Raw genomic sequence first — 21,314 nt, forward strand, 5'->3', positions numbered from 1 at the left:
TCAAACCGGTTTCAGTTACCAGACACACGCACTTTTTCTGCCCGTATTCGTTTTGCCAGAGAGCCAAGTTCAAAGAGTAAAGTCGGAAAAAATGAGCATCATTAATCATTTCGAAGCGGACAATCTCCGACTCGTCTGTCCAAATGTGTGTTTGTGTTTTGGGTTACGCATGTGCGTTAGTTAATTTGTATAGCTGCGTTAATTAGCCAAAGCGAAAAGGCTTTTGTCCCTAAATTATGGCCTCCTCGACTGTTCCTCTTCTAACCATTAGCCACAACAAACAGACTGTAACATTGAGGGGTCTAGAAGTATGAAGAGCGCGACAGTCATCGCAACGCATGAAAGCACAGATTGGAGAAAAACACAAACGGAGAAACTACCAGAAAACTTAGCTCAAAGCAATCAAAGAGCACACAAATAACACAAGTTTACATACAATATTAAGCACTTGAATCTTTCGACTTTGAGATACCCCACAATCGAAAATCTGATACTTTCAATTAAATTAGTTATTTGAAAAACTTAAATCACTATGAAATCTATTTATCATTTTCTTTTAATTCAATTGTCCTAATACAAATATTGCTATCTAGAAGATTAGTTTTAAATCACGCCCGCACTTTAATAATAATGAATCTTTAGTAATGGAAAGTTGTATTTATCTGCAGTGACCACATTTAAACTCAATTGGTACGGTTCAGTATACCCTCCTCAAAAAGGGGGTATTAAAACCATATGAGTGCAGATACAATCGCAAACACTTAAAAACACGAGAGCGAGGCCCGAAGCTCCGAAAATTTGTGCTCAAGGTCAGGCCCGTTGAAATTTCGAAACTGGGCATTCAACTTGATAATTTATGAAACGCGTTTGGGTATAAATACGAGTAGGGAAGGGTACGCGTACAACAACACAGGCCCAAGACCGAAAATGAAACGCAAACCAAGGCAAAACGCGCAAGCGTGGCCCCAGAACTTTTCGCATGGGCGAAAGGGAGACGGCAGCTTGTCCAAATATGGAGCAGGGAGACGTCTCTGTCTCTGTCTGCCAGAACGATCCGATCCATTGATCGAGATAGCTTCCAGTCCGGCTTTATTCTCGGCGCAGTTTGCAAGGGGTCTGTGTGACCGTCATAAATTTTGCCCTGATGATTTGATTGCTGCTGCTTTGGCGTTTTCTTTGTATTTTTCAAATAACCATTTTGTACTCGCTTCATCCCCATCGAAGTTCTTTCAACCCAGTGACTCAGTTTGGATTGCAGTACAGGTAAAACGTGTTTCAGCTCTCGGTTCTGATTTGTTTTTAATGGGTTTTTATTGCGGCACGCATTCAGCCTTGGCAGTGAAACAAATGGATTTTAATGCGGCGTGTAAATTCGGTTATCTAGAAATAGCAAACGAGACTTTCGTGGCGGGCTAGAAACAATTTCTGCTAATGACTGATAAGCGAAACTAACAAAAACGGTCTGATAACTATGAACCCAAAGAAATTACAGAGCAATATAGGTTTTATGTTGGCAAACGTATCTCCTATTTAGTGATTTTCTTCCCTTTACCCGTTTCATCCTTTTTCTCGATACTTTCAACTGATATCACTATGGACGGCAGTCCATGTAGTGACGAAGCGCACCAGGAGAGTGTGCGAAGGCGACTACTATATATACACGAAAAAATGAAAATCTACTGTGATGGTCCGATCATAATGAATGATACACCTATCGAAAGGTATTGCGAAAACTAACAGGATTGCATACCAAGACTTTAAGAAAATCAATTGGCTTGGGAGAGAGAGCGGTGAAAGTGAAAAAGTGAAAATTTCGAAATTTGGAGCTGTTAGGGCCGGTGGGGATAAATGCCCCCTCGCAATGTTTTAGTTGTATTCCTTTTAAAAATACCCGTCGAATGAGGGGTCATTTGTCAAAATCCGACGCTCCGTTCAAAAGTTATAGCCAAAATAAGATTTTCTTCGTCTTCCCAAAATGAAAATTTAATTCTGTTTGTCAGTTTGTCAGTTTGTCAGTTTGTCAGTTTGTCAGTTTGTCAGTTTGTCAGTTTGTCCAAAACATGTTTTTTAAGTTTTGAAAATTTTATATGACGTTCATCACATCGATATAAAAAACTTTTGTTCTACCACTTTTGGAAAAACTCGCTAGTTTAGCGGGAAAACAGCTATAAATAGCTAAAATTAGGAAAGCCGTAACTTCTATACTACTAAAGCTACAGACTTGTGCTGCATCTCGTTTGAAAGGTATTTTTAAATGCTATAAACGCCACTTATATGTAATTTGTGTAAAAGTAATAGTTAAAAAAATATGAACAAAAGACAATTTTTTAAAACTTTTTTTTTAGCTTTTTTTTATTTTTCTCAAAAACGGCTCTAACGATTTTCTTTAAAACCTTAAACTGTATAGCCCTTGAGATTCCTTAAATTTTGGTATATAACACATTACTGTAAAAAGTCACGTTTTAAAGTTATTTTTATTCGAAAATAGCCACTTTTGCCAGCTCGAACAATTAACGCTCCCTGAGTATTGAATTTTGTGTGAGGGTATCCGAACTGTACTTTAGGGTCATGGAATCAGTAAATTTGCACTTAAGAGTTCCATATAGGAATCTTTTGTTCTACGACTTTTGGAAAAAGCCGCTACTTTAGCGGGAAAAAGCTAAAAATAGCTAAATTTCGTTAGTTTGTGAGTTCTACACTACTAAAGGTACAGACATGTGCTATACCTCGTTTAAAAGGTATTTTGAAATACTTCAACGCCTTTTTAAATTAATTCGTTAAAATACAATAGTTTAAAAATTATGATTTATGACCAATTTAAATTTACATGTTTATATTAGCACCTATGAGTGCAAAAGTAAACAAACAAAAACTTCTGATATCAAATAAAAACACCTCTAAACGAGGTAAAAAACTAGTGACGAACGCACCATCAACATACAAAAGTTCTGATATCAACATTTGTGACGAAAAATTATTACACTCGTCATTAAATAGACTTTCTAATATTTTCTCATTCGGCACGCTGCAATAGAAAATGCCTGTGAAGGGAAAAAGGGTGGAATAGTTTGCTAGGGCGGGCCGAATGTGAAAATATTAGAAAGTCTATTTAATGACGAGTGTAATAATTTTTCGTCACAAATGTTGATATCAGAACTTTTGTATGTTGATGGTGCGTTCGTCACTAGTTTTTTACCTCGTTTAGAGGTGTTTTTATTTGATACCTACTCTAATGTAAGAAAAAACGAATTTATTTAAAGTAATTTTTTTTTACAGTGCTTTAAACATACGCGGCTTTTATCGCAGTGAAAATAATTTAAGGGGGGCAGTGGGTGGAAGGCGAGTAGGCGGTGAGTACAGGACTGACAACTGTTAATCAACAAATTGATGACTGAACGCAGAAGCACATGCGGGTGCTACATTTCATTTACTTTCGATTTTGCACAATGCGATGGGAGAGGACAAACAAATGTAAAGGAGCGGGGGCGGGCGAGGGGCGTGGCAGTGGTAGTGGCAGTGGCAAACTGGCGTCGACGACAATTGGAGACTTCCACTAAATCCCGCACTCGGAGCCAGAGCCAGACGCTAATTTGATATTTTAATGGCTTTTTGTTTGCAAATTACGCTCGACTTGGCGTCGCGTCACCCTGCGCTCTCCCCACTGCCCATCCGACCCCCTGCCACCCACTCTCCCCCCGCCAAACACTTTTTAAATGAGTCGTTGGTGTCTAAAATAACGGCGCTAGTTGTACGACACTGGTTACTGGATCCATGTGTATGTTCGCCCTAACTTTTATTTCAAAACGAACACGACTCGCTTGAAATGCTGTTCGAGTGCAAGTGAGTAGGTGGCATAAGACGGCAACTAGGCGAGAGGAATAATGAAAAAAAATATCCAATCGTTAGGACTAATTAGCCCATTCCCACAAAAACCAATTCTAGAATACAAAACATCTGCAATCTTTAAATTCTTTCCAACTATAACTTAGAAATATGAAACTGTCCGATTATAATAATTTGAAATAATTTATTCTATTTTTGAATATTTTTGGGAGCAGTCTTTAAAAATATTTCAATATTTTCATAACTCTGAGGATGGAACCGAGCAAAAAATAAGCACACGGTGTTTTAATTGGCAGCCGCTAGAGAAATGAAACCTAATAAAGAGCTCCAGTTCTCGGTTCCTAGTTGACCATGGGAGCCAAACCCAGCCCGCAGGCGAAATGTCAACAAAGTGAAAAACCTACATGGGACAGTCAAAGTCAGGCGTACGAATATGTGGTCAAAACCACAAAACCACAGCTAAGCAAAGCAGACCAAGCGCGGCAAGGGGGAAAAGAGGATCGCTGTTCCAAAAATTATGAAAATTACTTTGAGCATGCCAATGAGTCAGCGAAATTATGCAAAAGAGGTAGCGATGGATAATCAGAGTTGAACAAATGAAAACGAATAGCGTCGCAAATGAAAAGGTCGTACGGAGAGAACAAAGGGGTGTCGGGTTGGCAGAGTTCGAAAGAGTAAAAACAAAACAAAACACTCCGGTAGAGATGATCGAAAAGGGCTAAAGAGTGCGATTGGTGGTGGAATTCCACAATAAGAAAATATAAACAAGTAAATGGAATGTACACTAAAGTAAACTAAGAAATCAATCAGATTGAAGTACAATACCCATTTGGCTTCACATGAAGAGGAACGCTTTTTGACTAGATAAAAATATATACTACAATATTATAACTCATTTATTTTTTCTAATAGTAATTTTTATTAACTCTCACATTATCTTTTATAGAGGAACAGAAAATAATATTTATGGGGTATCGTGTGGAATGAAACTGTTTTTTACCTCTGAGGTAGTCGAAAACAATGCGCAGTCACAGATAATAAGTACAAAACAGAGGCAGGGAAATTGGGAAACAGAGAGGGAATTGTAGAGTGCGTGGGCTGCAGGTAAAAAGAAACAGGCAGACCAGAGTGTAAGCAGTAATGGTAAAAATGTATTAATAAACAAAGATGGTTAAAATTAAAGGTAAATACAAAATGTGCAGGCGAGAGTGAGAGCGACTTACAAATAAGTGAGCAGGATGCAGCAACTTGCTCTCTTGACTTCGTAGTGGTTATCCGTTCAGTTTGTAATCCAAAGAGGAATTTGTGATTTGGGTAAAACTTAAAAATTCAGCTTTTAGTTTTTCAAACACTTTGATAATTTAGACACGGGCTTAGGAACGACGGTAGGCCCTGTCACGGAGGCGAGGGGCGTGGCAACACAGAATACACAATAACTGGAAAATCGACGCAAATTAGAAATAGACTACACTGATTTTGAACACTTGCCAATCGGCTGGCTAACAACACGCACAACGGATCACTTTCAACTTAATTTGTGTTCTATTATTTACTGAAAGTTGCAGTGGCAGCTGTTAAATGGAAATCACAGAAAAAGTACAAGCAATTAAAATTGTATTCTCTATGTTGAAAAGCAGCAATTGCTGGCTCATTTTTAAACTCTATAATCGTTTGGGAAGTGTTTTAAATAACAGCACGATTTTATTAGCTTTTTACTCTTTCTGAGATTTTAGGAATTTATATTTCGGAGCACTGCGATTATTTTAGGCAAATTTTGATAAAATGACTGTTTCACAACCACTGTACGCGAAAAAAAAACCACCGAAGAGGTCCGCGTGATCTTGTTTTGCTCTTGTACTGGACCTGTCGCTCCCTTCTCGTTTTGGCTGCTTTGGAGTTGAGTTGCGATCGCACCACCGGAGACGGAAGGGCTGCACCACCGAACAGCCGCGGCACAGGGAACACAAATCACGAAGGAACAGGGAAGGACGCGAAAAGCTAAAACTAACGGAACGGGGACCGAAACGAAGCACAAAAGGGAGTAGTAACTGTCAACTTGAAACTGGGAGCACGAGCGACACTTCTATTCCCCAGCGACTTGAAACGCAAATCCGACTCCGACTATTTTATTGTTATTAATTGCGCACGTTTATTCCCACGATTCGTCAGCTGCGCGTTTGGCGGCAAGAGCTTTGTTCGCGTACCTCCTGTTCGCCTGTGCTCGATGCTGATTCTGATTCGGGCACACAAAACGCCGTTTTGGTCAATTCGTTTTTAAGTCCGCACACACGCGAGTGTAAACTGCCGATCGCTGGTATTTTGTTGAATTCAATTTCTGCCTGCACTTGCATTTACTTTACCGCTACGATCAAATTTAACTCGCCGCTCTCTTGAATTAGTGATGGGGAGAAGATGTTTTCAGAGAGCAGCGATGATCCAGGCCTATCGATGTGTCCGATATGTTTGTCTAGCGAAGCCACAAACCAATAAGCTTAAAGTAGAGATCTCTGTTATGATCACAGTTTTTAGCCGAGACTCCAACCTGTTTTTGATATTCCATCACAATTTTACTTGTTAACCTTTTGCAATAAACAAAAAAAAATCTAGTTTTGACAGCAATAAATAAAAAAGATAACTATAATTATGACATTATTAAAATATTTATTAGCTATTTTGCATTTGATGTTTTTTCGGGAAACCGTATTGTTTGTTCTTCGTTTTAATATTTATTTAATTTACCACTACTTTTAAATTTATTTACCAAATGTAAAAAAAATTTAAAAGTCTTTATCAACAAGTCAGAATTATATAAAAGTCTTTAACCGCAAGCCAAAAACTTAACGAGCGGGGAATAAATTCAAAAGTAAACATATTCCATTTAGATAAGGAAATGCTTGCGACACCCAGGTCCAATTAACGGGCTTTATTTTGTGAAAAATGTAGAAATATTGATTCACAGAATTTGTGATACCTGAACTATATATTCTTTAAAAGTTTCCATTAAAATTTTTCGGATAAACTGATTACTAAGGCCGATCTCGTACTTATCGGTTTTTAATCACGGTTAATCACAAACATTAAAACCCCATATAAGTGGTGGGTACCATTAGAAAAAATTGTACTGCATACTTATGGACACACTTTCAGGTGATCAGCACACCTTCAATTCTAGAGATTAGTTCTCAACTATTTTGGAGCAAGACCGAAAGTGTTGTTGCCTAGCGCAGAAGAGCCGCCATGTGCTCTTTCCATATGCGACAGCTCTCACTCTGCCGGCACTGGCGTCGAGCAATTACAAAAGCAGTCGCCCCAATAGAGCGAGCGCCAATCGCCAGCGGGAGCAGTTCGGCGTTGGAGCTCAGCACCCCGCGATCGCGCAGTTAGAATCGAAATAGGAACGGAAATCGAAACAAAGCGGCAACAGCACGCGGCACGCGGAAAACGGGTCGGACAACATAGCAAAACAAAACCCAATTAAAATCAGATATTAATAGAAAAACCAAAGTACACAACAATAAAAAGGTTCGGCTAACAAGTGAATACGCAATTTATTTATAGCGAGTGCAACAATGTGGTCGGATATCGTAGGAATTCCAAATGAATTGCTGCATATTTGTTTGAATTCGAATGAAAGAAAACCGCCTATGAAATGTGAAGTGTTTGCAGATTTCTTTTTGATAAATTCAGATAAAACGAGAGCATGCGACCCGAGGAAATTTTCAGCCTGAATGAGGGGAAGCTGGTCGGGCTTTAAGTAATTTGCGAAATTTCAGCAAAAATGCTCACAAAACATTCAAGTGTGCAAATATTTGCAGAATGGGCCCAAAAGAATATGCCACACAACCAAATCTAAATACGCACACAAGGACACCAAACGCATTGAGTTGATTGTTTTTTTTCTTCGTACCTGTTACTCACCAAATTGAAGGGAATATCGTATTCTTGTTTATCTGGCGTATAAACAAGATATGCTTACCGAAAGACCGGCGGGCATAGCATAGAAAATCAGTTTTGCCGCACACGTGTCTGTTGTTTTCATTATAGTTTAGTGAACTTTGATCAGTTGTAACTTGATAAATAAACTCCAACTTTTATTTTAATCCATTTAGAATTTTTGTAAAATATCTGGAAAACTTGATGACTCATTCTAGTCCAAATAAAATAGATTATTTTTAAACATATTTTATCACTAGGCAGTGGCATTGATAATAAACTTGTCTGTGTATGTTTGTATAAGACAGACATATCTGAAGTGGTAAGCAGGTCAAGATTATTTTTACATTTTTTCCACGCCGTGTCTGCGCCCGTCAATTTAAATACGTATAAATAGCATCTATTTTTGAAATTAGAATATAGAACCATTGACTTGAGTAGACTTATGGGAAGGAGTTTTGGTCTTTTGTTGATTTTCCTTTTGGAAAACAATGTGTAGTGATAAAGATACTTTTGTATCTATAATTAATAAGCTTTTACTAGCGTATGCATACTTACTTCTAAAATATGTATGTATAAGTTAAATATGAAATCATTAATTTCTGACGTTCTTAAACACGACATTCTTTATAAGTCATTAAAGGCCGCAGTATCTGTGTCATTAAAAGACATTGAGTCGATGTGAAAGGTAATCATTTATGAAGAAAGTCATATGGTTTTGCAAGATAATCAAAATTGCTTTTAAAGCATTTATTTTTATGCGAGTCCCAAACTTCTTTTTATTTTAGTAATAAAAATGTATCTAAAACTCGATAAAACTAGATATTTATAATATTTGTATTAAAATTTCTTAAGGAAACGTGTACCTATTGTAGAATAGGACATCCCGAGTTCCACACACTTCCCCTAGTCTAACAACTATGTCACTGCTTTTATTTTGAGCGGCATTATAGGTGGACGGCACCACCACCCACCACCCACCGCCTACAGCCAGCCAACCACCCAACTTTCGACGATTGGCAGTCGTCCACACGTTGCCAACTATTAAAACAATTGAAAAAGAGTGTGGGGGTGTATCTGGGTGGCACTGAAAAGAATCTTGTTAGCTGCGCTGATACAATTGTAAATGCTGAGATTTAAATTCAGTTTTCCTCTTTTATTTTTTTACGTTTGAGTTTTTTTTTGTTGTTGCGTATTATCGGGGAAATTTGCACACTAACTGAGAACGAGAGCCGAGCTCAGGCAGATTGCCAAACAAGAGGAACGCAGACAGCAAAAAATCGGAAAAATAACAAACCCGAAAAATATCTAAAATAACAAACAAGGGAATTTCATGGAAGCAATATCCGGCCAAGGGCGGTGAGGGGTGTGTGTGTGTGTGATGTGTGTGTTTGCCCAGACAAAGTGCAAGAGCATCCACATCGGCAGCTCCTCTGCAATTGCATTTGGTCAAATGTGGAGCTCTGCCGATTCGAAAGCGAACATCTCCTGAGTTTGGTTGGTTGCCTTTCCATCAATCTGATTATATGATGTTCCAATGGAAGACGTTTTGTATGACACCTTTAAAAGTAGCTTGGAATTTTGTAAACCTAAATGATATCATTTTATAATAATTGGTTAAAGTACATCAGGCAAGTGAAAATTAGTTCTTCTTTTCATATTATTAATCAGCCAAATACAGTTTTTGTTGTAGCCTTTTTGGAAGCTCTGATAACATTTTTTTTATAATACAAAAATGTTTAAAGAAATGTGGTACATTTGTTGCATCAGAAAACAATGATTCATGGCTTCTTAAATGCCTAATACTTGAAAAAACATACATATGAATGTATACATATCTATAACCCCTCCAAAACTATGAAATCATTATTGTTAGCGGAGCGGTAACAGAACAGATGTTATATAAATAAATTAAAAATTCAAAGAAACTACTGTTTTTATTACTACACACTTAAGTACAACTAAGTTATACTGAGCACGATTTTTTTATGGCTATTGAAAAATAATAATAAGCTCAAAATATGTGATTTGCTTATGGCTTCTTTAAATAGTTGTTATTGTCTGTATTACCATTTTACAGAGATTGTCTATGAACCAAAAAACCAACGACATTTAAAATATAAAAAATGGCTGACGTGGAGGAAGTCCCTGAGAAAGGTAAATCTAAGTACAATCTGTCCCACCTTTTCTACATACTTTATTGTATTTTCTAGTGCCGCGCCTGGGGCTGCGACACCTGCAGGCGGGCCTTCTCTTCTATGGACTGGCGGCCAATACAGTGCTGCAGCTGAACGTAGGCGTGGCCGTGGTGGCGATGACCAACGGAACCGCATCGAACGATAGCGACCCGCCCGTGGGTAAGCGAAAAGACAGCAGCAAGCATCAAGCTCACCTGTTTTCCCCCCAACCCTTTAGCACTACGACTGGACGGAGGAGAAGAAGTCGTACATCCTGTCGAGCTACTACTGGGGCTGCGCTCTGGCCCAATTCCCCGCCGGCTATCTGTGCAAGCGCTTTGGCTCCAAGGCGGTCCTCTTCTGGGGCACCCTGGGCTCGTCCCTGCTCAGTGCCCTCACATCCTACGGCGTTTATGCAGCCGGCTGGAAGGCGTACTGTGCGATTCGCCTGCTGCAGGGACTCTGCCAGGTGACCTGGCCCTGCATCCACCAGCACCTGGCCAACTGGTGTCCAGCGGCGGAGCGAACGCGCCTGGGAGCGTTTGCCTACACGGGCTTTGACTGCGGCAATGTGCTGGCCATGTACGGCGCGGGCATGATATCCACATCCTCGCTGGGTTGGCCTGGCATAAGCTACTCGGCAGCCGGCTTGGGCCTGGTTTGGTGCGTCCTCTGGCTGCTTCTGGGAGCGAACAAGGCCAGTGAGGCTAGGTTCATCGGCGAGGCGGAGAAGGCCTACATTGTGGGTGATCTGCAGCGATCGGAGAGGAAGGAGCCGAAGAAAATGGAGATACCTTGGAAGGGCATTTTCACCTCGGTCCCAGTGTACGCCCTACTTTGCGCCCGATGTGCCGACAGCTGGGGCCTGACCACCATGCAAACCGAGTTGCCAACCTACTTGAGCGGCGTCTTGAAACTGGATATGAAGAGCAATGCGGTCTATTCGGCCCTTCCCTTCCTGCTCATGTGGGTGATGTGCTATGTCTACCTGATTATTGCAGATGTGCTGCTGCAAAAGGACTGGATGAGCCTGACGGCATTGAGAAAGACCTACACGAGCATAGCCCTTTGGGCCCCGGCCTCCATAATGCTGACGCTCGTCTTTGTGGGAGAGGACCAGAAGTCCTTGGTCCTTGTGCTGGTGACTCTCAGCGTGGGCGTGAGCAGTGCAGCCACGATTGGCAGCGAGCTGAATACGATTGATTTATCGCCGAACCACGCCGGCATCCTGGCCGGCCTCATGAGCAGCTTCACCAACCTGATGGCCCTGCTGACGCCCCTCGTGGTGGGCGTTTTGGTAACGGACACCAGTCAGCGGAGCCAGTGGCAGGTGGTCTTCGGCCTGGCCGCCGGAATTCTGTTTGCCGGGAATGTGATTTTCCTACTCTGCGGCACTGCCGTGACTCAGCCGTGGAACGAGTCCAAGGAATCGAGGCGGGAGCTGGAGCCGGAGGAGAAGCCGTTCCAGCACACCAAACTCGAGATAGCGGCCGATGGTTCCGATGGCAATGGAGTAGGCTTAAGACTGAACTGTACGAGCCCTTGAGAAATATATATTTTTATATTTGTTTGAATTTTAGTGTTGGTTGGTAAATAGACTGTTGAGAGGCTGAGGAATTTAGAATGGAAAAGTGCCTGTTTATTGGTAGAGAATGTGTGCAGGCAAGTACATTTCTGCAAAGTGAAATTAAATTGCTCTGTTGATAATGTATTTTTGTTCATGTGTTCATAGGATAAATGTATGGCGAAAGGATAGTCCGTTTTGTGTGCAGAAACAAACTGATTTTAGGAAGAGAAACAGTCCAATGTTCTAAAAGTTCCAATAGTTTCCGAAAAATTAATCAACAATATGGGACAAAACAAAATTGATTTACCAGCAGCTTGATGCAAATGCAAGATGTCATTTTCATAAGCCTTTCCTGCCAATTTCAAATCATAATTTACGACCATCTAGAATTCTATTCCAGCTAGCAATAGATATAAATTCTTCTTTGTGCGGCTTAGACACCACCACCCCCACCCCTGCAGCTCTTTCCGGACACACACCTGTGCAGCTAGGATCCAAGGGCCTGCATGAGAAAGACATTAAAACACGTAACTACAACCAGGAATCGCATAAATAAATAACAACAGCTGCTCACTTTCCGTTTGCAAGACAAGCGCTTTGTGCTCTGCTGCATATTTATAGGCGCATAAAATATTGTCGTTTATTTTTAATTTAATGACAAGAAATTTGTTCGCCTTCCCCGCCCCTCACTTCATCCTGGTAATGGCCTGTAGCAATTGCAATCTATCTTCCTGTTTCGCTCTCCATTTACGACAAAGCAAAACAATTACAAGAACAAGTATCACATGGACCCGAAGCGATAATCAGCAAGGGAGACAAAGCCTGAATCATCCAATGCGTACCGTAGCCGCCACTTTGGTCAGTGGGCCATCTGTCAGTGGTTGAAATCGAGGGGGGCGGTCGAGTAGACCCAGCACTGAAAAAAATTCAGATCGCTTACAAAACGAATTCTAAGGAAAACAGAAATTTGACGTAATTTACGTTATATTAACGTTCTATAAAAAATTATTAATATGCACTTGTGTTCCTTTTTATTTAAAATATATAAGATTGAATGAAAATAAGTTTTTTGATCAGTGTAGCCACTGTTTAGTGCGCTCCGGCACGTTGATAAAACATTTCGCTTCGTTACGTTATACTTTATTTTATTTACAATACTCACGCAGTTTACTTTTCCCCCATCTCACTCCCTGCCACCCCGAGCAACATTACGTATACGCCGCTTTGGCCATCAGCGAGGGGCATCATTTCGGTCATTATTTGGTTACGTGCGCTAAATGAGACGCAACCGAGACACGCCCATCCGCCACATTTGAATTACGTGCGTGAAGATTACGTTATTTATAACTGGCCACCATGGACCCGCTGCACTCATTTTACTTCTTCTCACCTTTCAGACACCTCTTTATACGTATGATTTCCATCTTTCGCAGCAAAGCCTTTTAGCGAAAATTAAATGTTACGTTTAAAAGTTAACAACTACAGACGGCTAATGATGCTGGCTGGTAAAGTGCATTTTCCACCGATTCGCTTGCAACTTGCTTACCAACCGGTTACACAGCCCCCCAACTTAATCTACCCTTCTTGGGCTACTTTAAGTGCCAGCCGCGTGGCCTTAATTAAAAGGAACTCCGCGAGGCAGTTCGGCGAGAGAAATGAAAATGAACTTAAAAACCTTAAATAAATGTAATTATATTTTTAACTGCATTCACGAATTAGTTAGTTTATCAAAATAGCACAGTGCTAGCCTTTATAATCTACACAATTATTTTATTAGCATTCCTTAATTAGCTTCGAACATTCCGTTCAGTGTATGAATGTGTGTATAAAAATCAACTTTAACTGCAAGTCAAACTTGAATGCAACACAAACCGAAAAACTTTTTTGGGTCCCTTCCTCCTGAACATGTTGCACGTTGGCAACTTTTTTAGGCACCTGGACGCGTGTCTGCCGAGCGTGGCAGCTTCTAATTAATGTTCTCTATACCCCAAACTTTTCACAGTTGCAGCACAACAGCATAAGCTGCAGTCTGTTCCCCAGCTGCACCTCGAATTTAAAAAAATGTTCAGAGTACTAGGAAATGTGTGCCGACGGGCTATACTCTAAGATTTCGGAAGTTTTAAAAATATCCTGAGTGGCTAATCAAGTTATGAACTAAATAATCGCAAGAAAACAATATTATACCAGACTTGTAATTCCTGTGATCAGAAATGATTGAAATATAACCTATTTTCTCGCAAAGCCAGCGTATGGAAAAAGGATGCTGAGCAAAGAGCACTTCACTTAGCCTTAACTCATTCACCGAATCGCTTTCTATATTGAGTTAAAAATTTTCATTTGCTGCATGTGCTTTAATTGCCCATCTCCCTCGCACACTCCTTTTATCCCGCAGCTGTTTCAGTCAGCCAAGTGTAGCAAACTTTTAAATTAAATCCCTGTAATGCTTTTTGGACAAATGGATTTGGCCAGGCCATGGACATGGCCATGACCATGCGGCTGATCCCGTTCTGGTTGGCGGCTTCTTGACTTCACAGCTGAAGTTGTCATTGACTGAAAGCTCGTGCGGAAATGTGCAGCTTGAAAAACTTGCAAATTGAATCTTAATTGTTTTAATATTTTCGGCATGGGGAAATTGCAGTGATTAGCACGTTAGGAAAGTTTTACTAAATCCTAATATAATTAATTTCGTTCACTACTAAGGTTGGGACCTAGCATGTAGAAAAAGGTTGAATAAGAGGATTATTGGGCTATGGTGATGGAAAAAACTGCATTTTATTTAATATTTTCTTTCGGCTTTCGAATTTCTTAGAATATATTTGTTTAGTGTACTTCTTTAGACTCCCTTTTCTATACAATTAAATAGGCAGCTTACCGATGTACATTATAATGAGGAATTTATTAGTAATTGTGAATGTTAAACGTTTGCAGTTTATAAAATTCCCCCCTCGACATAAACTGCTTACTCTAACAATACTTTCTTCCATTTTTAGCCAATTTATTTGCATGAAAAATTTTTCGAAGAAGTTCTGAAAAGACCAAGTACAACGATTTTTATATGTAACTAGCAAGCGGCATCATATTTTCTAGGGTGGCCAGAGTATTTGGTTGCCTTTTGTTAGCATAACTGAATATTTTATATCATTTGCTTGGCATGTGGCGGTTGCCAATTGCCAGTATTGTCAGTGTCACTCAAAAGCGAAAAAAAATACGCGAAACACGCTGGAGAGAATGTTGTTCGAAATAAATAAGTAAAGGAGTTGCGAGTAGGACAATAACAACTCTTTGCCAGCCTTTATGCCAGGCTGAAATTCAGGCACATGCGATATGACAGGACGCTGCGATGGGGTTGTCAATTGTGGAACGCTAGAGGTGCAAGAAGCACAGGGGTTGCTGTTGCTACGTGGAATTAACGCACGCCAACATCAACAATGAATGTAATTCAATATGCAAATGGGCTGCAACAGTTTCCTACTTTTTCCAGTGCTTCCGTGCACATTTAGAGTAGGTTCTGGACTGCAATATTCATATCCCCAGCAGACTACTGATTATGATGCGTGTATTGTACCTATTCTGTGAAATTCAATCGCAAATATTCCGCCGCTAGCCAAAATAGAAATTCAATCGGTTAAGTCCTCTCCTCTCTGTCTTTGCCGGGTTTCCACTTAGAGCAAATAGCTGAATTTAGTTTGTTATAGTGAGATTAACTTTTAATAGGTTTCATGCATCCCTTCGTTGACTTTTTATTCCTATTATTTATTTTATCAAAGTTAAACATTTAATAAAATAAATATTTAAGATTCACAGAGTCTAAGTATCATTTTTCTGTGTGCATAATGCCTGACAAGCGTCAAACAAACGCTGGACATGGCCAAATCATGTTGCTGTGCTGCAAGCAGCCATTGAAATCGAAGGTTAGGCAAGATGACAGCCACGGATTCACCTCTGACCCAATCGGGTTTGGCACAAATGCAGCTGGTTTTGGCATCGTGTAGTAATTAATTAGACTCGCAGGCATTTTATACGAACAAAGTGCAATACCGTTTCACTAATTGAACATGAACATGGCCGTCTCCATGAGGATGATGCGCCACTTGCGGTGCAGTCACCCACCTGCCATCCAACCAGCCTTTTATTGACCCCACTCCCGGCACACACTGACTCAATTCATCAGTCCTCAATGATGACGTCCAAGTGTAGGCCCACAGTACTCGAAATCTCCGCAGCGCATTCAGCTGGGTGGGTGTGGGTGGTGCAAAGTGGAGGATATGTGGGGCCTGTGGTTTCATCCCGGAGCTGCCTTTGCCAAATGCGACGTGCACGAATATTTCCCCAAATTAAATAAGCACAAATCAAATATTTTACAATCTCTGTCACTGCATGGGGAACGTCATCGGCAGTTGAGTCGGAGTAGAAGTATCAGCACTGAGAAATACATTTTGTAGCTTCAAGGTCGTTTCTCTATAGATAGTACTAAAGGCTTTTTTATAGATCACTAAATGTGTTCTAGTTTAAATTTAGTCCTAAAATTGCCTAATACATATTAAGTAAAGGGTATTGTTCGAGAAATGAGGTAATTGTTTAGTAGCCTTTTTTCTGTCAGTGTGTGGCAGACATTTTGGCCATACTGTTGTGCCATGTTTTAGGGGGCGGGCCTGAGCTGGAGCCTTTCTTCAGGCATTGATTTATGTGGTTTCGTTGTTCGGTTTCCTCTGCCACTGATGATGTGAATGTGGAAGTTGCTGTTCCGCTCTTCGCAGTCGTCTTTGTTGCTGTCGAGTAGAGTTCATTGGGTGTTATGTTGTATTTGGTGGTCTGGCTTAGTGGCTAGAAAAATTAAGTTGATAGTGGCATGTGTGGGCAGGTCTATGATGAGTTTAAAGAGATTGTGGTTGGTGAACGGAAAAAAGATGATTAAACATTAATGTTGATTGCTGACGGCGCGAATTTCAGTTTATTTATTTCACATATCGATTGCAAGTGGAAACAAACAATGAAATGGGTAAACAAATGCATTTTGACTCGAGTCTCGAACTCTTTGTTTTCGTTAAGCTAGCAAGCTTTGCAAAATTTGTTATTATTATTGAAAAGAATTTAGCCCGCGTATACTGTCATCAGCTCAGTTGCATAAGTGATTCAATCTGAAGCTGATCGAAGGAAATATGGAAAAAACGACATCTGGTGAGTTAGGGGGATAATAATTATGTGAAGTCCATTTATTGTGTGATGTTCGGCAATTATTGTGCAATTAAATCAAACTCAAAATTAACCAACGTTTTTAACAAAAGAAGGAGGTCTTAGATGTGATGGTATAACTTTTTAAATTAATACTAGATGCTAGTTAATTTTTCTAAAAAGATTTAATCCTATTTGTTATTGTCAATATCTGCGGGATGCGTTAAATCCTGAATGCGAGGTCGTGATCTTTTTTTGTGTTGAAGAACAGATTTGAAGGAATTTTATTAATACCATGTAACACCTATGTACTTTAGAAATGTTTTGTAAATGTAAATCATACAACCTCTTATATTCACCCAAAGTTGGAGAAAATGTTGTTTACCAATGATTATCTCTTTTATAATTTCACTTTGCTCTAGTAGAAGTGAACAGTATCTAATAGCCTATACCCTATGAGATTTTTATAATCTGGTCTAGCTAATTAGCCAAAAGCGTGGTTGGTCTATGGCCAAATTATGACAAATTAAAAAGCGTCACAACGGTGCTATGGGTGCGAAACAAAGTCGGGCAGGATGGAGTTCGTTATCCTGCCACACAGTCCCCACTCTCCCCAGCACTTCGTAATTACCGCGAACACTGCAATAACAAAAGGCTGCCAAATGGCGCTGGGAGAGACAGAAACCCAGACCCACGGCCGGGCCAAAAGGGTGACGAGACAAAAGCCGCTACTGCCTCCTCATCTTCATCCCGCACCCGTAGCCGTTCCCATTCCCATGGTCATCATCATCAGCAGGAGCAGACGCAGTCACGGTCGTTTGTGGCTCATTGGTTTGCGTCCAGCTTGGGTTATTTTTCATGCCCCACCCAAGCGCCCCACATAAATTAACCGAAACGTATTAATTCTTTTTTACTTCCTTCTTGCCCGCGTCCTTTTTTATATGCGTGCAAAAATTTATGCTTGAATTAAATATGATGACCAAAAAAGCAGTCGCACAAGGACACGAGTACACGAGGACACCCTGCAATCGGCAGCAACATTGTGCTTATTTACACATGTACGACACGGCGTATACGCATTGTAATGTACGACAGCCGGCCACAATTAATCTTGCCACGTGTTTTATGTGCCGGCGCCTTGAGTGCGGAGTCCTGGAAGGGAGAAAAGCGACTGGGGCCCGAAGTGGACCAACATCATGCGGCTGGGCTATAATTGAATTTTCATAACCATTAACCGACGCCGACTTGGTCATTATTTAAATGTAACGACGCTTCATTATTACCACAGTAATCGAAAGCAAATGATTGCGACTTTATAAATATAAATCAAATTAGAAGGATAGCTCCTTGGATGCTACCACATGTTGCACGGCCATTTATCCAACTTGTGGCCAAAAGCTAGGACAGCACGACCACATTTATCGCTAAACAAGAGTCAACTAAAAGGACATTTTGGCGAGCTGAGGCCATTTAAGGACAAGGACAGGAGACAGATTTATTTGGGCCTCGGGTGGTTTAAGTGCATCTTACTTATAGCTATAAAAACTTGAACTTTTATTCAAATGAAGTGAGCAGAAGGCAACTCACCAATTAAGCAGATCCGAAAGATGTTTTAGGTGCTAAAAGAAAGGTAGATAATTTTGTCGTTAAATTTCATTAAAATAAGTAAGATTATTAAAAAATAACATTTATTTTATTAATCACTATAGCACGATTAATTTCAGATAATTTCAAGCTTGATTTTGGAACATGTTCTAATAAAAGAAATATGAAATAACTTTTTAAAGTTTTTCATTTTCTTAAAATATTGCACCAATCGGCTTAGCAACATTTTCCCTCCGATATATAGCCCTGATCACAATACACGCATGCAGAAAATTAAACAAATTTGCAGAATAACATTTAAGTGTTTCTTTCTCTTGCAGACTGCTTCAGTGAGCGCGACTTTGTATTTGCTCAGGCTACCGGCTATGTGCCTTGGCCGGGAATTCTCAAGAAGAAACTCTTTCGAGCTGGAGTGGTGGAGTTTTTGTTCACAAATGAGACCAAGGTCATTCCTTACGAAAAATTATGGCCTTATGACGATCGGAGCAAAGCGCAGTTTATTACAAGCCAGAATATGGAGTACGAGGAATTTCGCGAAGCGATTTGCATTGTCGAGAAACTTCGGTCTGGCGATGTGGATATTAGTACTGAGGGCGCAGGATGGCAGCTGGTATCTCCAGAAGAGCTGCCACCTGGAATGCCATTTTCATTGGAGCAGAGTCGGGCAGACTGGGAACTAAACTATGTGCGAGAGGTGCGTTTGGAGCGGGATTCCTTGAGCGTCGAGGGGAAATTTATCCACGTGCTAAACGTCCTACGCAGCAGCTTGACGCTAAAAAAACAGGATTACCCATCCGCTCTGTGGGCCTTCCAGGAGCTGCAAGAGCTGGCCCTCAGCGAACTTCTCTTGGTGCGCAACTTCGAAGCCGTGGAAGCGATGCATCACTTATGCCGCTTCGCTTCCACACAGCCGCAAGACCGACTCTGTGCGGATCAGGTGAAAAATCTTGCCATCCAACAAATGGAACGCTTTGCGTCGCACTTTAAGCAGTCATTTGGCACTCAAGATTTCTGGTCCGAGTATTGTTTGCGATCCAGAATCTACCGAAGTCACACCGTGGACATCAAGCCCAATTAAAATCGAAATTTTAAACAAAATTAACAATAATCAAGAATAATAAAGAAAAGCATAGCCTGAAATACATACTATGCAAAATAAAACCGTTATATGGATTTAAGATTTTTATTATTAACTTAATAATGCAAAATACTTATTTCGAAAATTAAGTAAAAATAAATAAATAAAGTACATACTCTATTGAGTAAGGGTATCGAAAAGACAACAAACAAAGAAAGCGCAATAAAAGTATGACAAATATGTGTGCGGTCAGCCAGTTGCCCACCGCGGGGGCGGCAAGGCCAAGACATGACAGGGGGAGAGCTAAACAATCGATCAAAAAAGTGAGACAAATCGTCGTGTCTTTTCGGTTAGCAGCAAACAAAAGCCAAATGTGTTCACACCTTGACAGCCTGACACACCCTCATCTACACAAACTCGACCCTCCCGAAGTCCTCAGCTTTCGAGGCGGTCAAGCAAACAACATTTCACTTTTTGTGGCGCAGCCAAAAAGGTAGCAGCAAAAGGCAAATTCAATTTGAGCTGTCAAAAATCTGACCAATATTGCCTTTGAGTGTCCGTGTCCCCCTGTCTGTGAATGTGTGCATGAACGTAAGGGCTTGTGGGGGACTGTGGGCGGGGGGCGTGGTCTGTGGTCGGGCTCACAATAAATCGATTGAAAACGTAAATGAAATTGACAGTCAGCATTCCAGGTTTGCGAAGACCCGGCCACGTATCCGTCTCCAAACTCCGTGTTAAATACCTTGACACTGCGCGCCGTTTGAAGTTTTCACACTGAGGTAAAATGCTGAGATCTAGGCAATAAATTACAGCTAAATCAAATTTTGGCCAGCCAACTTCCCAATTGAGGAACTCTAAAAAAATCATAAAACTTTACTTTGATTTAAATTCATAGCATGGCTGCCTTTAAAAAAACATTGCCTAATGTACCGCTTCACTTTACGAGTAAAGAATATAAAAATCCAACGGACAAACACTCATTTAAGTCACAATTCGAAAATTACTAAAAAAAACCTTTAAGAGCTTTAACTTTTAAATGGATAGTCCGATATGATAAATATATTCTTAACTTCATAGATTTTATTTACGGTGCACGGTACTCGAATGCATTCTCTTGTTAGGAAGGGAGCCTAAGTAAAGCATCAAATTAATTTGACATTTGCTTTGTCACTGTCAGCTCAACGCCTGGATTTGCAGACGCCGGGTTAAGAGCACATTCCGGGGTTAAGGGTTCCCCAAGTCAATGGCCCTGACCCAACTACAATTGATGATGATACATGGCCCGACTTTGATTGGAAATGTTGGCACACGCACACCCTAATGCAGATCAAACAGCCCAAAGTGTTTGGCTTATTGACACTCGACAGGAGGTCTTGACTTATTAGCCCTCTCCTCTAATAAGCCCCTTAAGTGGTCTTTGCTTTCAAGAAAATTAGCGAATCTAAATTATTTTTCATTTAAAAACACCATTAAATTTCTTTTCCTGTTGTGGCGAGATTGACATAAAAAAACAAATAAAGGGAGCAACCCTCGAAAAGTTGGCCATCACAATAATAATAATGTTATTTTTTAATTTACCTAAAATGTCTCGCGCACACATACATTCAAAGCAGAATATACATTAATATGGCTAAAAGGAAAACAAAAACATCACCGTAGAAAGAAGAAGAACTAAAGACGAAGTTGGCACAGGTGGGGTGAATGGGAAACAGGAATCGTTGCCAAACAGTGGTTCGAGACTTTAGAGCAGTGCGTTAAATTGATTTTATACCGGTCTAAAAAAGTGAAAAAGAAACTTAGTCAACTATTTTTTCCTAGTTGGTATTAAATTAATTGACATACAAATCTACAAAAAGTAGTGCTTATGCACAATTAATTATGTATGATGAGTTGAGCAATACGCTTAAAGTTAATATCAATGTAATCTAAATAAATTTAT

General features: G+C 40.3%; 3 protein-coding genes across 14 annotated transcripts in view; 2 read left to right on the forward strand and 1 right to left on the reverse strand.

Moving 5' to 3' along the window:
- Positions 1-6,187, reverse strand: part of heph (polypyrimidine tract-binding protein 1 heph) — a 149,455-nt gene extending 143,268 nt beyond the window's left edge. For 2 of the 9 annotated variants that reach the window (XM_070216666.1, XM_070216665.1), the window contains exons 1-2: positions 5,707-5,993; positions 5,067-5,279 (exon numbers count right to left, since the gene is read on the reverse strand). The gene's annotated coding sequence lies outside the window, so the exon portion shown is untranslated. Of the gene's footprint in view, positions 1-5,066; positions 5,280-5,665; positions 5,681-5,706; positions 5,994-6,047 lie in introns of those variants that run through there. The other 7 variants (XM_070216668.1, XM_070216667.1, XM_070216670.1 and 4 more) reach the window with 5 other exon arrangements.
- On the forward strand, positions 1,141-11,527 carry LOC108064626 (putative inorganic phosphate cotransporter). Of its 3 annotated transcripts, none has more exons than XM_070216671.1 (4): positions 1,141-1,263; positions 9,857-9,933; positions 9,990-10,129; positions 10,192-11,527. In XM_070216671.1, exons 2-4 carry the CDS (start codon positions 9,903-9,905, stop codon positions 11,497-11,499), a joined length of 1,479 nt encoding a protein of 492 aa, XP_070072772.1. In that variant the 5' UTR covers positions 1,141-1,263; positions 9,857-9,902; the 3' UTR covers positions 11,500-11,527. The 3 variants fall into 3 exon arrangements, with proteins under 3 accessions (XP_070072772.1, XP_017007708.1, XP_017007705.2); XM_017152219.3 differs by lacking the exon at positions 1,141-1,263 and adding an exon at positions 7,154-7,365 and having other exon boundaries at positions 9,990-10,133; positions 10,192-10,649; XM_017152216.3 differs by lacking the exon at positions 1,141-1,263 and adding an exon at positions 7,157-7,365.
- A 5,017-nt stretch (positions 11,528-16,544) lies between these two features.
- LOC108064627 (uncharacterized) lies at positions 16,545-19,488 on the forward strand. Of its 2 annotated transcripts, none has more exons than XM_017152220.3 (2): positions 16,545-16,698; positions 18,618-19,481. In XM_017152220.3, exons 1-2 carry the CDS (start codon positions 16,680-16,682, stop codon positions 19,373-19,375), a joined length of 777 nt encoding a protein of 258 aa, XP_017007709.3. In that variant the 5' UTR covers positions 16,545-16,679; the 3' UTR covers positions 19,376-19,481. The 2 variants fall into 2 exon arrangements, with proteins under 2 accessions (XP_017007709.3, XP_070072782.1); XM_070216681.1 differs by lacking the exon at positions 16,545-16,698 and adding an exon at positions 17,681-18,322 and having other exon boundaries at positions 18,618-19,488.
- The last annotated feature ends 1,826 nt before the right edge of the window (positions 19,489-21,314 follow it).

The sequence above is a fragment of the Drosophila takahashii genome, chromosome 3R (assembly GCF_030179915.1).
Source record: "Drosophila takahashii strain IR98-3 E-12201 chromosome 3R, DtakHiC1v2, whole genome shotgun sequence".
Lineage (NCBI taxonomy): Eukaryota > Metazoa > Arthropoda > Insecta > Diptera > Drosophilidae > Drosophila > Drosophila takahashii.